This window comes from Penicillium pulvis (assembly GCF_028828015.1).
Source record: "Penicillium pulvis strain IBT 33274 chromosome Unknown contig_23_segment0_segment0, whole genome shotgun sequence".
In the NCBI taxonomy this organism is placed as follows: Eukaryota; Fungi; Ascomycota; class Eurotiomycetes; order Eurotiales; family Aspergillaceae; genus Penicillium; species Penicillium pulvis.
The window spans coordinates 2,047,836-2,063,372 of NW_026643075.1; the positions used below are offsets into that span (position 1 = coordinate 2,047,836).

The window sequence follows — 15,537 nt, forward strand, 5'->3', positions numbered from 1 at the left end:
ACATATCCAAGTTTGGTCAACGGGTCCCGTGGGTTTCCTGATGTGGAAGACTCGACGAGATAAGTGGGACTGGGCTATGAATCTGTGCAATATCAGAACACTAAGCATAGAAACTAGGCTAACACCCCTCATCTCATTTCGCTCATTCAGTAGGTAAGGAAGCCAGCTTTCGGCGATGTATCAAGAGTAAGAAATCCCACCCGCAGTCAGATAAGCTAATCAAGCTACTTCATCGCGCTATCACACAATTTAGGCACTATGGCCGAACGCCACTCCGAAGTTACGCCTTATAGGCGGCCTAGTGTGCTTGGCATAAGAACTTGCATTACACTAAGCAAGTGACTAGCTCCATGGTAGTTGATACTCCGCACATGCTTTTCCAAAGGCATTTTATCGCGATCTAATATCCAATCGGATGTTGACCGGTCTGGATTACAGTGCTTATCACGCACAGACCAAGCTATACAAGTCTCTAAATAAGTAGGAAATACCCCATTCAAGATAATCGGCCATTACCCCACCTCACTCAAGAGTTGGGGTACTGGGGCCATGCCAAGAGATTCGTTTATCTAAAGTCAAATGGCGTTTGATAACGGACCATCCGACTTATTCTTGATAAACAAAGCACGGAAAAAGGCAGTTAGACAAATCAAAGAGATCCAGCCATCTAAACACGGTGTCATCCGACTTATAGTTACTATATTGGATCAGATTTCTGTAAAGCCTTGTAAAATCTTGAAATAGACCGGCAATTCGGCTCTATATCTCCTATCGAGTTATTCTGGCTCGCACTAACGAATCTTCGTAGTTCGGTCAGACACACTAATTAGTATTAGATTCAGTAAACCTAGTGCAGCAAGAACGCCGCAATCTAACCATTTTTCCAGGACGACCGCTACTCATGCACCTTGGCAGGTGGGCCTATCGTGATAATACGTAAGTATTGCAATCAAACGGAAGCTTGGCTTAGGCTTTAAAAATAGTCGCCGCCCCCCACGCTCTGTTATCCAACAAAAGTCCAGCCTTCTGCTTGCAAGCCCCTCGCCTCAGCCACCATGTCGGCTGACACGTTAGATATGGCAACATCCAAAGAGCCTTCTAAGCAAGTAAACGTATCGGAGACGAAGGATGCAGACCTAGAATCGGAGGATACCAGCCAAAAGCCAGGGGCTTGGCGGTATCAATCGGACAGAGCGGAACTGACTGAACTGACACCGGTTGAAGCTTTCACCTGGAATGTAGAGGGCGATCAGTCTCCTTGTGAGTTGGCCCATGGCTTTCTATGCATGGATGTTAATAGTTTCCAGTCCCCGAAGTCGCGGCTTGTGTCTCGAACAAAGATGACCCAAGTATTTCCTGCAACAGTAAGATAGTCGATATTCTTTCACATGTCAAACATAATGAGTGGCTTACCAATAATCTTCAGCCTTTCGGGCCTGGATACTGATGACGATTTTTGTCATAATCTTTTCCGGGGTCAATCAGTTTTTCGGATTGCGATATGTATGTTGACTTACACTCATCATGTGTGTGCACTTGCTGATTAATCGTAGCCCTCACTTTCGATTGGATACGTTGTTGCTCAGATTTTAGTTTTCCCCATTGGTAGAGCATGGGAAAAGCTCCCTAGATGGAGAGTTCCGCTGGGGAAGCTTTCGTTTGACATCAACCCAGGCAAATTCACCATCAAGGAGCATGCATTCATTGTCATTGTGAGTCACTTCTTCTCTGCCATCCATATGATTGAATGAGACAGCAGAATCTAACACAAAAGCCTAGTGTGTCAATATCAGCGCTTCCACAGCCTATGCTCAAGGCTCTTTGGTCGCCATCATTAGCCCAGTATATTGGGGTCGCGACTTTGGAGCTGGATTCTCATTTCTTTACCTTTTGACGACACAGATGATAGGGTAAGAGCACCATGAAATCTCTGCTCTTCAGTCACTGACATCTTCCAGATTCGGGTTGACTGGCCTTGCTCGCAGGTGGATTGTTTATCCTGCTGCCTTGGTCTGGCCTACCTCACTGTCATCCACCGTTCTATTCCGTGCACTACACGAGCCTGAGAGTCGCACAGCAGCAAATGGCTGGACTATCACCCGGTACTCATTTTTTGCCTACGTCACAGTTTTTGGATTTGTCGTTTTCTGGTTCCCGGACTATATCTGGACAAGTCTCAGCACGTTTGCCTTTATCACCTGGATCTTCCCTAACAACCAGAAAGTGAACACATTATTTGGGGTGAGTGCGTCCTCTAATCGAAGAAAGTGAAAATCGCTGACTTGATTACCCAGATGAATTCCGGCTTGGGCCTTCTGCCTATCAGCCTTGACTGGACGCAGATCAATTATGCTGGATACCCGCTAATGACGCCCTTTTACATCACTTGCAATGCGTTTGCAGTGGTCGTGTTGTTCTATTTCTTCTTGTCCCCGATCCTGTACTATGCCAATGTATGGTACAGCGCCTAGTAAGTCCCCAACCTGAGATAAATCGCACGCATACTGATGAGTCAGTCTCCCGCTTCTTTCGTCAAGCACATTTGACAATACAGCGAGCTCTTACAACGTATCGCGCGTGGTCGACGCCAATTTGAATTTTGTTGAAAGCAGTTACAAGGAATACTCTCCCATGTATATCTCCATGGCATACACCCTCACCTACGGGCTGTCGTTCGCTGCAGTTACCGCAATTGTCCTTCATACATACCTCTACAACGGCTCTGAAATCTGGGCTCGCTTCAAGGATTCAAGACACGGTGGGGAGGATATCCATCGACGACTAATGCGAGCCTACAAGGAAGTTCCAGACTGGTGGTATGGTGTTCTTACCGTTATCGTTTTGGGACTGGGAATTTTAACAATCCGAAATTGGGATACTGAGTTGCCTGTCTGGGGCTTCATTGTGGTATGCTTTGGCATGGCAGTTCTTCTGATAGTGCCCGAAGGCATCCTTCAGGGAACCACGAATCAGCGCGTTTTCCTTAATATCATCACGGAGATGATTGCTGGGTACGCCTGGCCCGGAAAGGCGATCGCTAATATGATGGTGAAGTGCTACGGCTACAATTCGGTCAAACATGGCATGGATTTTGCACAGGACCTGAAACTTGGACAATATATGGTATGCCTGAGCATCCAACGCTTTCTCGATTTATACTTATCTTTCTAGAAAATTCCCCCTCGTGTTCTATTCTTTGGTCAGATTTACGCTAGTGTCCTAGCAACAGCAACCCAGACTGGAGGTATTGTCTCCACTGCAAAAATAAGAGGGTTAATGCTAACCACATGGTAATAGTCCTACGATGGATGCTCGGACATATTACGGATCTGTGTGAATCAAGCAACACTCAGCGCTTCACTTGTAATGGAGCTAAAGTCATGTATAATGCCTCCTTGATTTGGGGAACAATTGGCCCACAGCGAATGTTCCAGTCCGGCCAGGTGTACAATGGCCTTGTCTATTTCTTCCTGATCGGAGTAAGTTCGCAAATTATCTCATCGCGGATTGCTTACTGACTATATAGCCCGTTGTTACTGGGATCGTCTACCTCATTTACCGTCGCTATCCCAACAGCTGGGTCCGCTACATCAACGTTCCCATCTTCTTCAATGCGGCGGGCAACATCCCCCCCGCAAACACTAGTAAGTCTGGTAGCTGCTTTGTAAAGTTCATGCGAGACTAACGCGAAAATCTAGCTCAATATTCGCTCTGGTTCATAGTTGGCTTCATTTTTAACTACCTCATCCGAAAGCGCGCATTTGACTGGTGGAAGCGTTACAACTGCAAGTCAACCAAACATCCTTCAGATCTTCAATATCTGCTAACTCGTTCATCGTCTAGACCTACTTCAAGCGGCAATGGATACTGGTACCGCGATCGCGACTATAATCATCTTTTTCGCCCTGAGCTATCACTCCATCACGTTTAGCTGGTGGGGAAATAACGTGGGATCGAACACGGATGATGCGAACTCCGTCCCCTGGCTGACCGTTCCAGATGGCGGCTACTTTGGAAAGGGACCAGGCCAATTTTGATCGAGTATACGCTCTGTGTTCAATCCGATATGAGCAGATTCAATCAATTCCATCAACCTCTTGACAGAGAAACATATATATAAACACAGACTAGCTACCATAAACTCTTGCCGTGGCCGGTGTAGCACCTGGGAAGAACGAGCTAGGAACAGTAGGGATAGCAATTGATGTAGTGAGGCCTAATCCCGCGGTGAGCTGGCCAGGCATCGTGGTCGCCGAGTAGCCAGATGGAGCAGAGGTCACTGTTGAGGTCACTGTGCCGTATTCAGTGTGTGCGGACCCTGCCTTCAAGCAGTATCCTGATCCCCAGGCATCGGCGCACTTGTAGTACTCGGTGCTTCCTGATTCAGTCCAGATATCAAAGTCTTCGACGATGATGTTGGTACAAGGCTGAGTTGATGGGCATAGTACGTATAGTGGGGCTCGTGTAGCACCATTCGCACACGTTCCTTTCCAGTTGCTGACAGTGATTGAGTTGTAAAGGACGCCGTCACCTGCTGCCAAGGTTTCTTCCGTCCAGTATGCATCAATGTAGAAGGTATAAGCGTTCTCGTGTCCGATAAAGTTTTGCAAGGTTACTTCCGTCACTATGTTTATGCATAATTAGTCAGAGCTTCAAGTACCTGTCAGCTGTGTGTTTCGGAAGGTGAATTACCTGTGCCGTTTCCTCCATTACTCCTATTGGAATGTCAGCGTGGGCTTTCCCTATACCCAAGGCTATGGTCACGAAGGAGATGGCTTACTTGAACATGAACATCTGGTTGGAGTTGACTGTGTAGATGTTGTTGTACTCGACCTTGCTGATGTCTGTCACACACATCGTAAGCACTTTGGCTTCGCATCGGTGATGCATCTTAGTTTGATAACTTACCGGTATCGACGCCCAAAGAGCCCATGGCGCAGCCGCCAGACCAATTGCAGTAGATGTTCTCGACAAGGATGTGATTCGCTGGACTCTTGACGGTAACACATTCGTCCTTGTTTGTTACCTCAACATCGTGAATCCAGATATCAAATCCCCACACGTCTATGCCATCAAGACCTCCCTCATTTCCACCTCGGATGATCATGTTATACACCTCACCCTGGTTGCAAGTGTCCAGGGTCAAATGAAATTGTGGGGAGTCAACAAGAGCAATGTCATGGATGGCGAAATTCGTCACTTTAGACTGTCAGCATTCCAATAAAGAGATAACCAGGAAGATTTCCATTGCTCACCCTCATACAGGCGCAAAATACGTGGTCCGTACTCTCCTTCTGCATGGAATACATAGCCATAGCCTTGAATGGCACCCTCGCCACGGGAGGAGTAGATCTCAAAGTCAGTACTATGTTCGATGTAGATCATATTGCCGCCAGCAGTACCCGTGCGGACGATGATTCCTTCCAAGTTGATGGCCCACGCAGTGCCACCACTAAGTGTGACCCAAGTCTCCAAGGCAAAAGTTCCTAGAGGAATATTCACCACACCACCATCGATACAGGCCTCAAAGGCAGCCAAAATAGCAGGACCAGCGTCAGTCGCTCCGTCCGCCACGGCGCCATAGTCCGTGATATCACAGACCTTAACAGCCCATTTAGCAGAAGAAGAAGTCAATGGACCAATTGGATAGTCAGTGGTATCCGCAAGCTGTGCCCATGCGGCAGAGAGCCAGCCAAGACCGAGAAGTAGACCCTTGATTTGCATGATGCCGGTAGTTGTCAGCAGCAAAAACCGTGCTCCTAGAAACGAGGGTCTAAGTTGTCTATTTGAGGACTAGGGAGGCTGCCCCCTTTGTCCATTTAGTCGCACCACCAGTGCCTCAGGAGAAATTACGGACTACGATACTCTGGAATAAGTAAGCGCTATTTCTGTGAAAGCACCTGAGCACTAATTTCCCTAGAATCAAACTTATCACCAGGCGTCTTGGCGGATCTTGCAGTGAAGAATTCGAACCTGCCCACATTTTATTTATGGGAAAATGCCCGGAGATGTTTCACGTGGCGCCGACGACCTCACATCTTTGCCTTAATTGGCACGGAAGCCCGGACCTTCTCCTAAAAACCCGCCAAGCATCAGAAGCTATGGCACATCTCAGTGCACCAATCACATTTACACGTGATTATATATAGTAGTGATCTTTGATTGTAATTGCTTTAATGGTTTTTCAGTATCTGCTGATATGCGGACATTTGGCCAAAAAGCTACTAGGTCAGTGGGTCACTTGGGGCCAGGGAGCTGTTGAAACAGTGGCGCGCTCGGCAGTGATTGGCTAGAAAACTAGCAGGTGTCCCTGTGGCTTTTTGAAAAGCTGCCGGGAGGTTCTTCTTTGCTGCAGGTGCCGACCTGTCCTTGGGAACTCAGATACCGGCCGTTGACGAATACGCACAACACGGGGTGTTGAAACGAATGTTCCCTGGTGTGCCCAATGCCAAGGCCGGAAGCTTATACGTAATAAGCTTGGATTCAGATTTGGGATCTACTGACGTTTTTACCCTTCTAGTTCGAAATCATTTGGTGCAAGGATTTCTAAGCTTCAACTGCGAAGAAAAGAAAAGAAGCAAAGAAAAAACGGTAAGAAAGATTTGACCCGGTCGGCATTTCTGCATGGTGGCCCACTATGCTTAGCACGCTACTAAAGGGCATGTGGCTTATCTGCGGCTAGTACGGAGCATAGTGCCTATATGGAATTTGGCTGATAAAGGCGTTGTTTGCTTAAAAATCGCGCGACAAACTGAGCATTTTGCCGTGTACTAGGTAGTAAATAAGATAAGAACTCCGTGAAAATTGATTGAGTACAGCTTGCTCCTGATTCCTGTCTCACTTTGCTACACGGGCGTGGATGCGGGTAAGGGATACATGAGAACCGATCTAGAACGTTTCAGATTAGTTTGACCAATGGCGCTAGGCCTATGTTCCACGGTAACTACAGTCATCTATTCGGTTGAACTGAAGCCCGATCGTAAATCAATTCAATTTGAAGTAATACCTACATGCGACAAGATGTAATATCCGAGACGTCACCCTCCGAAAGATATCTCAACTTCTCTATAATCACAGTTCAGGGGCATCAAAGAGAGGACTAAAGGGTTGGAAATGAGAGCTTAGTAACTCTCGCTTTGCTCTTCTCCCCCTTCCCTCCCTTGTTTCTCCCCGGGTTTCTTATTTTCGTACAAATGCACTTTTTTCATCATTGACAAACCTGGCGTATCACATCAGCTTCCTAACAAACATCTAAGCTCGGGCACGGCGACGCAGTCCAACTTGCAAGCCGAGTGGCTTGCGCAGGAAGCCCTCGCTGGTCTCCATCTCTCCCTCCTGCTCAAGCTGGAACTCGAAAAGGCTGAAAACCGTGGCGACAATGCAGAGCAGTTCCATCTCAGCGACGTTGCGACCGACACAGGCACGCGGGCCGTGGCTGAAAGGAATGAATGCGGCTTTCTGACGAGCGGTCAGGTTTTCCCAGCGCTCTGGAACGAATTTCTCAGCATCGCTGCCCCAGATTTCGGTTGAACGGTGGATCGTGTAGCTAGGCACGGACAGAACATCGCCAGCGTAGAATGTGTGGTCAGCGATGACAATGGGTTTGGTACCTTCGGGAATCTCACGCGCAAGACCCATAGCAGACGTGCTGTGGATTCGCATGGTTTCCGAGATGACCCATTGGAGACTAAAAACAATTGGTTACTGATTTCAACATAGAAAAGCGGAAGGAGCGCATACTAGGGAATATCCTTGACCATGGCGTGTGACGGAACGTCGACATCTTTCGGAATCGCCTCGTCCAGAACCTTCTGGAGCTTCTCAGTCACGCCAGGTGTACGGATGCACCAGTACAGAATAGCACAAGACGTATTCGAGGTGGTGTCTGAGCCGGCGATGAGCTGAGTCAAAGCCTCTGCGGTAAGCTCCTCGAGGCCCAGCTTCTCACCAGTCTCGTCCCTGCCTTCCATGAGATGAGCCAGAAGATCAACCCGGGTGTTTTTCTCAACCACCTCGGGCTTGACACGCTCGTTGACCCGTGCAATAGCGATACCAGCGAGATTCTCCACCGCCGCAAGTCCTTCAGTGAAGAAACGGTCGGGGATCCATTTAGCCCAGGGCTTCAGAGCTGGCAAGCATCCCAGTGTCGCGGAAACCTCGCCACGGCGATTCAGCACCTCAACGGCAGCAACATACTGAGGAGGCTCATCAGGACTCTTACGCATCTCAGCAATATCCTTGCCATTCTTCAGCATGCCGAAGGGAGCACCAAAAGCCAAGTCACCAATGATATCAAAAGCGAGATAGTTGAACCAGTTCAAGGCATCAATGCTGGCATAGCCAGTCTTAGGGTTGGCCTGCAAGGTGGCAAGCTTATTCCACTGCTCGACAAAGAGCTCAAGGTTGGCGTGGATGTACTGCTCGAACTGGCCAATAGACTTGGCACTGAAAGTGTGAGAGACAATCTTGCGCTTACGTGTATGCTCAGCACGGTTACGAGTATTGAATAAGCCCCGACGAATGGAGACAAATGCATCATAAAAATCGCTAGAGCGCTGATGTCAGCATCTAAGCATTGCTTATCGTGCGAAAAACTTACGCCTTTAGGAACCCATTTCCGTGGCCATAGATGGCCTGGATGGCGGCATCATCGGCGACAGAGACATGCTTGGGTGCAATACGCACAACCTTGCCATACTTCTTATGCGCTTCGTCGACAGACAAGTAACGTTTTCCCTGTCGGGCCTGAAGCAGCAACCAGAGGTTGGTGAAACCGGCGAATCCCGGGCTAGGAATACCCCTCAGATGCGAGTTTTGCAGGTATGGTAACAAGAAGTATGCCGCCAGGAGACCAAGAGCGATGAACGGAGCATTGGCTAGTGAGAGAAGCATTGTGGGCGTGAAGGTTCGGAGAATCGCCTTACAAACTCTATCTCCAGGGTCAGTCAGGGTCACTGCGAGCGCAACGACGACTTGGCGATTATTGAAGAGGTGGGTTAAGAAATCTTGGGAACGTTATGTACCCACTCGCTTGAAACCAACGGAGACACTGTCAAGCGCGATATTGAAAGAGAGCATGCTGTGCATAACCCAAAAGTGCCGGATTTGGGGGCGAGACTGCGGGAATGTCAATGCGTTCAACATGATTGGTTGATTTATGCGGGGCATGCTTCATTCCAAGCCTCTGACTAGCCAGATACATGACGCATTCATCCACATTTGAGGCTATATGAATGTTGTGAAAGTCACTTACCAATTTCAATATTGGCGGGCGATTATTGGTCTATTGATTGTTATTTAAAATATAATGGGGCCGGGGAACCATTAATTCTATCCGCACAGTGGAGAGCGGAGTACACGCTGTTGCTTCTTTGGCCCGGCTGTCCCGCTCCCGTATGGTGCACCGTCAACCAATTTTCTTCTCAAATCTACATGACTGGAACACAGGAAAAGAACATAATCATTCAGTATGCTCGACTGAAGCAGAGCTGATCGATAGGAGAGACTGCTATATGTAGTCCTGAGATAATCTCAAGGGTAACCGAGCTCGGGTTTTCGCGGTCGGACTCTGTTCGTCTATGTACTCCGTATACCCGCATCAAATAGGCGTGGATCGGCACTCTTTTGAGCTGCACACGAAGCAGTTTTGTTTTGACCACGCATCACTTGTCCTTCATTTGGAATAGATCGTACCGAGGGCAGAAATGATCCACTGTGCACAACTAGGATAATCCTTCAAACCCACTCGGCATATACGAGTGGATAAAGCGGGAGGGAAGCGAAAAGGATCTGGCCAAGGCTTTGATTACGATCTACTTTCTACATACTCAATCCCCGCTATATCAAATAACAAGCAAAGGAAGACGGGGCCGTCCCGATACCATTGAAATAAGGATAGGCTATTTGCAATAGACAACGACTTTGTGTAAGCCAAAGCTCATAGAGACACGCGATCGGGCTCTATTTTTACAGGCTAGCGAAACTGCTCCGTGCTCCTGCAGCAAAACGCTTGAGCCTCCTGATCCTGGTTCTAAGTTTCTACCTCCCCTATTCCTGAACCGCTTCGTACTTTTACAAGGATGATGGGGAAATTTCAGAAGCGATCGACGGCCTCGACCGATTTCACAACGTTCAAAACATGATCACCGCCCGCCCTTGTTCCTGACGGGATTCTGTCTATATGCACACGACCATGGATCCAGGATCACAAATATACTCGGAAGAGTACCTGAAAGCGGACATCGGATACCGCCTGACGGGCGTTGCAATTGCGATGCTTCCAATTGTTGTTGTCTTTCTATCATTGCGTTTCTACTCGCGCTATCTGACGAGAACACCATGGGGTCTCGATGATTCCTTGGCTGCCATGTCTGGATTTGTATCAGTGGGGTTGTCTGCTCTTGCGATCTGTGAGTATTCTCTCATAAGGATTCCCTCGCCCTCGCATGGATCTTTCACTAACAACGCCTGTCAGGTTTTGTGAAATACGGCGGTGTTGGTCGCCACCTCGCTGCGTTAGAGAGAGAAACACCCAGCATGGAACCAGAGTACTTTAAGTACCTGTTGATTGTGTCAACGTACTACTATTCAACGGTCGCATTCCCCAAGCTTGCAGTCCTCGCCCTCTACGGTCGTCTTTGGACAGTCAACCCATACCGCACTATCATCCTGGTATTGGCCGCAATCATTACCCTTACAGCTGTTGTTTCTGGTGTGATGTGCTTGAATATGTGTCGGCCATTTCGACTCAATTGGGACACTTCAGTTCCTGGGCATTGCCTAAACAAGCAAGCTTTTTTTCTGTGGGCGTCACTGCCGAATATTCTCACAGACCTTGTCATGCTTGCAATGCCTGTGCCTATTGTCTGGAACCTCAACGTCTCCATGAAGGTGAAATTGGGGCTCATACTGACTTTCGCCACTGGCATCTTGTAAGCAAGCTGATTGAGTTCTCTCCTTGCTCTCTCGAAATTACTAACATGATATGTAGGGGTCTGGTAACATCAATCATGCGCTTCGTTATCTTCTCCCAGGGAAGTGCCGTCAAAGACGGGTCATGGGGGTCAACGGACCTGATGGCCTGGAGTGTGGCCGAGCCAGACATTTACCTCATCAGTGCCTGTCTCCCAACACTCCGCCCGATATTGAACCGACTATTTGGTCGAGCCATATCCACAGCAAACTTTTCATCACGATACGCCGACAGATACGGGAATACTGGCGACTCCGCGGCCAATTCCAAGATTCATGCTACCGTTGCGGATTCTGCTCTATATGGAGATGAGGTCCAATTGGTATCTGTTATCGGAAAAGAAAGAGATGCGAGTGCCGAGGATGGCCTGGGGCAGCATGGCATTTATGTAAAGAGCGATATCAATGTGCAAATCACTGAGCACTAGATGACTTGGGATATTTCAGCGGTTCCAATCAATCTCGCCATTCTGATTTTATTATACGAACCATTGTACTATTTTAATTATATAATTGATGGCCATCACGCTTCAGGGCTATCGGGCCTCGGGAACCTTGGAAGGCCATAATTCTCCATTTCCAATAGCTAAATCAGTAGATGCAGGTAAATCCACATGGAAGTATATTCTAAAGCTGGTCCAAATGCTTAGAATAATGATTTGTCACGGGCAAAGGTGGAGTAGAAGAAGCATGCTCAAACGGGGGCATGGTGCTACCAGGGACTGTCAACCCAAGCCTGTGATCGACCATGATCGTCCCGATATTCAGAGTCCCCACAGCGTTGAACCGACGTTGCTTGTGATTTTCTAAGTTTCAAAAACGCTAGAGTTCACGGCCCCGCTTTCCAGGAGCTGATCTTCAAATCAAAATAAGAGAAGGATTCAAAGAGCCAACCCCCATGTGGCCCCCATGTACGTGAGCTTTCCTTCAGCTACGCGTCTTACTTGGCGCTTGACTATTTTCTCTCTTATTTGCACACCTATGTTCGTGGGCGATCAATCAGGAAGTCGCTTTGCGAGATTCAAGACGGTTGTCCAGCTTCTGACATCTTTCGAGACGTTGGCAGTGCCTAAATGCCTGAGAACGTCAATTTCGGTAGCCCACTTTTGTGTCTAAGAAGCGAATGTTTTGATACCAAAGAGAAATCAGGCATATTCCAAGAACATTAGAGCTAGGATTTAGAAGTCAAGCTAACGTGAACTAAATGCTATAGGGTGTTAAGAAGAAACGGACCAATATCGATAGCAGGCGATTCTCTGGTGTCTTCAAGTTCTCAGATCACGCATGATAGGAAATATTTTCTCGGCCCCTGGGGTGGGAGAGAGACCAGAACTGGCGAGTATGCTCAGCGCGGATTTAGAGCATTAAAAGATGCTCTAATATAGAGCCTATGCCACCGAAGTTGACATTATCCTCCAACTGCCTAGCTCTTTTGGAATCTGGATGTGGATTTGTTCAAGGTCGCCAATCATCACACTCGCTCCACTGAGCACGAGATTAACTAGTATCTGACCCCAGAGCATCATGGCTGTACAGCGCCTTGGAGTAAAGCCCTGACGTCCTTTCTGAAACTTAAAGTCGTAGCGAGCAATTGTCGTAGCGAGCAATTGTCGTAGCGAGCAATTGTCGTAGCGAGCAATTTGGTGAAGAGCGTCTTCACCTAAATCCGTAAGAATGAGTGCCGGGTGTCCATTGAATTGACATTCGCTGAGCAGGCGCTGGATTAAATCTCCTTTGGGAATGTTTAATCTCTGGAACGCTTTTTCTGAGTCTTAAGCTCATTAGTCCACCCATTCTTTTGTTGTTTGATTTTCAGGATCCCAAATCTGGACCGTGGCTCGCGGTCGCACGGTGCCTTAAATTCGTTAGGGATATAACTGTTCAATTTCTTGTTGCCAAGTTCCGGCCATCTGGGTGTAGGTAGAGCATCTACTTTATGTCAGGATATTTGAGCTCTCCAGTTGGACCACGCATCCGCACTTACCTGAGACGGTTCTGTTTTCTGTAGTAACATGGTCGGCAGCTGGACAAAGGGCGCGAATAATAGTAGAGTCGATGCCCACGGTTTATTCGTAAATTGTCGATAACGGTGTAGATGGCGAATGGGCCGACCGAGACCAGGAATGGTAGCTGGAAGGCAAACGCTTACTCGGATCCGACCGATTAACCAAATTGTTGATGCCCCATTCCATGTAGCAGGTCACGCAAAAGGGCAAAGAGATCAAGAAGCAAAAGACGAGGACTTGAGAACCTATTGTGGCGGACATTCTTTCGAGAATTTCCGTGAAAAGAAGGCTTGAGAGGTTCAATTGAACGGCAGAGTTGGGCACATTGGGCAACATATAAGCTTGGAATGCGGTGGTGCCTAGATCTGACCCGGTTACGGCAGTGGTAACGCCGCCGCATTGAGGGTTCCCCTCATTTGACTGCCGATTAAACACACCGCTCCCCGCCACAATGCGCGTTAAGACAGTTAGGGAAGTCGACAGGGTTTATCGTCCAGTAGCAAAACAGGCATGATGTCATGTTCTGTTGCGTGGGGGCAAAATAGAGCTCGATGGAGCTCAGCTGGCTGCCGATCACTAAAAGACTCGGTTGGTCGTTCATGTTATGATGAAGTGCAAACCAAACCATAATGGGAGCAGATCGGGAAAGCAGCGCGATTGAAAGCGTAAAACAAAAGCGCAGGAAATTTGATCCGTGGTCTCTTTAATCCTGTTGGATTAATGTTGCCAGGCACTGAATGCAGTATTGGTGCCTTAGATGTCAGGCTCCAATCACTTGGCCGTTTGCCGGTGTCTCGTCCAATGCGCGCTGTTTATCGTAGCTCCAGCACTAGAATGCTGAGCAACTGATCGAAATGATCTACATGTTACATCCAGATCTTACTATCATTGGTTGAATAAATAGACATTCCCTTGTTCTTCGCGGCAATCAGTATTAGGAAGCTTGTCAGTGACTGGAGTTCGCGAGCATACATAGAGCGGTAATTTCGTTGTCTTCTTTGTCCTTCGTAGAACATCCTAGTAACCAACGGAGTCCTTCCATATTGCATAAGCTATTGTCACAGGTAGCGCAGGAAATAAAATAAAAAGAACCGAATGCTTGAGAGAATATTGGTGTCTTGGACTCCCGATACTCAAGAGTATACCATTGTCACTTTTTGTCATCATCCCTGTCTGACTGGTAGTGCGGTACATAGAACTAGATGATTGCAGCAGCTCAAGCAGCTTGTGCTCTAAATTCTGAAACTGGTGCTGTTTCCTGGTTCTGAAGTAGTACTGTGGCTTTTCAAGGAACGTCGGGTCGGCCTATTAAGCCCTTCTGTGCAAAATCTTCCAATGATATCAGTGCCTCCGCATTGATTGCATTGAACAGTGCATGAACGGCCCCAGTGGCTGCTGCAAAGTTCATGACCATGTGTCGTTGGTTGACTACACTTTTATGGCCCCCACCACAATGCTCGGCCACTCTTCCCCCATTTAACTCATGCCGCTCCAAGCAGCACGATTCTCGGGGTTTTTCCAAAATAAGGATGTGCAACTCCGCACACGTGGTTTGAGTGGGGGCGGTTTCTGCTATGGCTTGCATAAATGGCTTCAGTGCTCGAATTAGACACGAAAACACTTTAATTAAACAGGATCCATCCAAATGAACACCCAGATAACTCCGGTAGGACCAGTACATTCCTCGCCTGATCCATCTATTCCACGTCTTCCTGATTCGACAGAGCTGTTTTCCTTTTCTGCTGAATCCTTCGATAAGGCTTGCTCTCGGTGGGGGGATTACGCCTTGAAGAACCTGGTATGAGTATTCACCAAAGATGAGCTGTGGACCGGGTCTAGGACTCAGCCAATCCACTTGGACGTACCAATCCTGGGAAGAGAAGAATTCAAGCGAGGGAACTCGAGTAATATAGGTATATAGAAATACCAGTGATCGGCCGATATGAACTTAATTCGAAGACACACCACCCGGGTTTGAGAAGGCGAAGAAGGTCCTCGAACCTGATTGATTCAGGTCTGTCGGGAAGGGGTGAAACTCTGGCCAGTAGTCTGGTCGCGCTAAATATATTTATGAATGATCTACCGAAACAGGTGTTCTGTTGGTTTCTTTGGGCCAGTTTTATCGATACGGGTTGGCCCTCACAAAGCCGAAGTGGCAGGGTATAAATCTAGGGTCTCCTTATTTATTCTTCGGGTGTAAGGGGTCTGATAGACTAGCTTTGAGTGGTTTTTGAGCCCTGGGCGGTATGGGAAATATCTTCTCCGGACAGCATTGCAGGACTGCTAGAATCAAGCCCTCAAGCAGGCACTAGCTATTCATTCATTAGTCTTGTCTTTAAATCGTCCTCGGTAGAGGCCCTGTTCGTGGATGCGATATATGCGCGAGTGACATGATCGTGAAAATCTAGAAGATGACTGGAGGTAGAGGGATGGAAGAGAACACAGCGGCAGACAGACAAGAAAACCAATCTAAATTTAACGCGCGACAGAGGAGCAACAAAATTGTTGCACTGATCTTCAATCGAGGCAGAGCCACTAATTTACTATTCATTACCCTATT

At 47.8% G+C, this 15,537-nt stretch overlaps 4 protein-coding genes across 4 annotated transcripts; 2 read left to right on the plus strand and 2 right to left on the minus strand.

Moving 5' to 3' along the window:
• Window positions 1-1,055: 1,055 nt before the first annotated feature.
• N7503_005029 (uncharacterized protein) lies at window positions 1,056-4,037 on the plus strand (the record flags this gene model as incomplete). The annotated part of the gene is made up of 13 exons (XM_057064576.1): window positions 1,056-1,260; window positions 1,308-1,364; window positions 1,427-1,503; window positions 1,554-1,712; window positions 1,780-1,910; window positions 1,959-2,241; window positions 2,295-2,470; window positions 2,517-3,123; window positions 3,172-3,244; window positions 3,298-3,479; window positions 3,527-3,644; window positions 3,699-3,785; window positions 3,844-4,037. The coding sequence occupies 13 exons, from the start codon at window positions 1,056-1,058 to the stop codon at window positions 4,035-4,037; spliced, it is 2,349 nt and encodes a 782-aa protein (XP_056922319.1).
• Window positions 4,038-4,127: 90 nt separating this feature from the next.
• Window positions 4,128-5,724, minus strand: N7503_005030 (uncharacterized protein; the record flags this gene model as incomplete). The annotated part of the gene is made up of 5 exons (XM_057064577.1): window positions 4,128-4,624; window positions 4,693-4,715; window positions 4,781-4,844; window positions 4,909-5,199; window positions 5,256-5,724. The coding sequence occupies 5 exons, from the start codon at window positions 5,722-5,724 to the stop codon at window positions 4,128-4,130; spliced, it is 1,344 nt and encodes a 447-aa protein (XP_056922320.1).
• A 1,527-nt stretch (window positions 5,725-7,251) lies between these two features.
• N7503_005031 (cytochrome P450) lies at window positions 7,252-8,892 on the minus strand (the record flags this gene model as incomplete). The annotated part of the gene is made up of 3 exons (XM_057064578.1): window positions 7,252-7,687; window positions 7,741-8,547; window positions 8,600-8,892. The coding sequence occupies 3 exons, from the start codon at window positions 8,890-8,892 to the stop codon at window positions 7,252-7,254; spliced, it is 1,536 nt and encodes a 511-aa protein (XP_056922321.1).
• Window positions 8,893-10,192: 1,300 nt separating this feature from the next.
• Window positions 10,193-11,399, plus strand: N7503_005032 (uncharacterized protein; the record flags this gene model as incomplete). The annotated part of the gene is made up of 3 exons (XM_057064579.1): window positions 10,193-10,409; window positions 10,475-10,931; window positions 10,991-11,399. The coding sequence occupies 3 exons, from the start codon at window positions 10,193-10,195 to the stop codon at window positions 11,397-11,399; spliced, it is 1,083 nt and encodes a 360-aa protein (XP_056922322.1).
• Window positions 11,400-15,537: the final 4,138 nt, after the last annotated feature.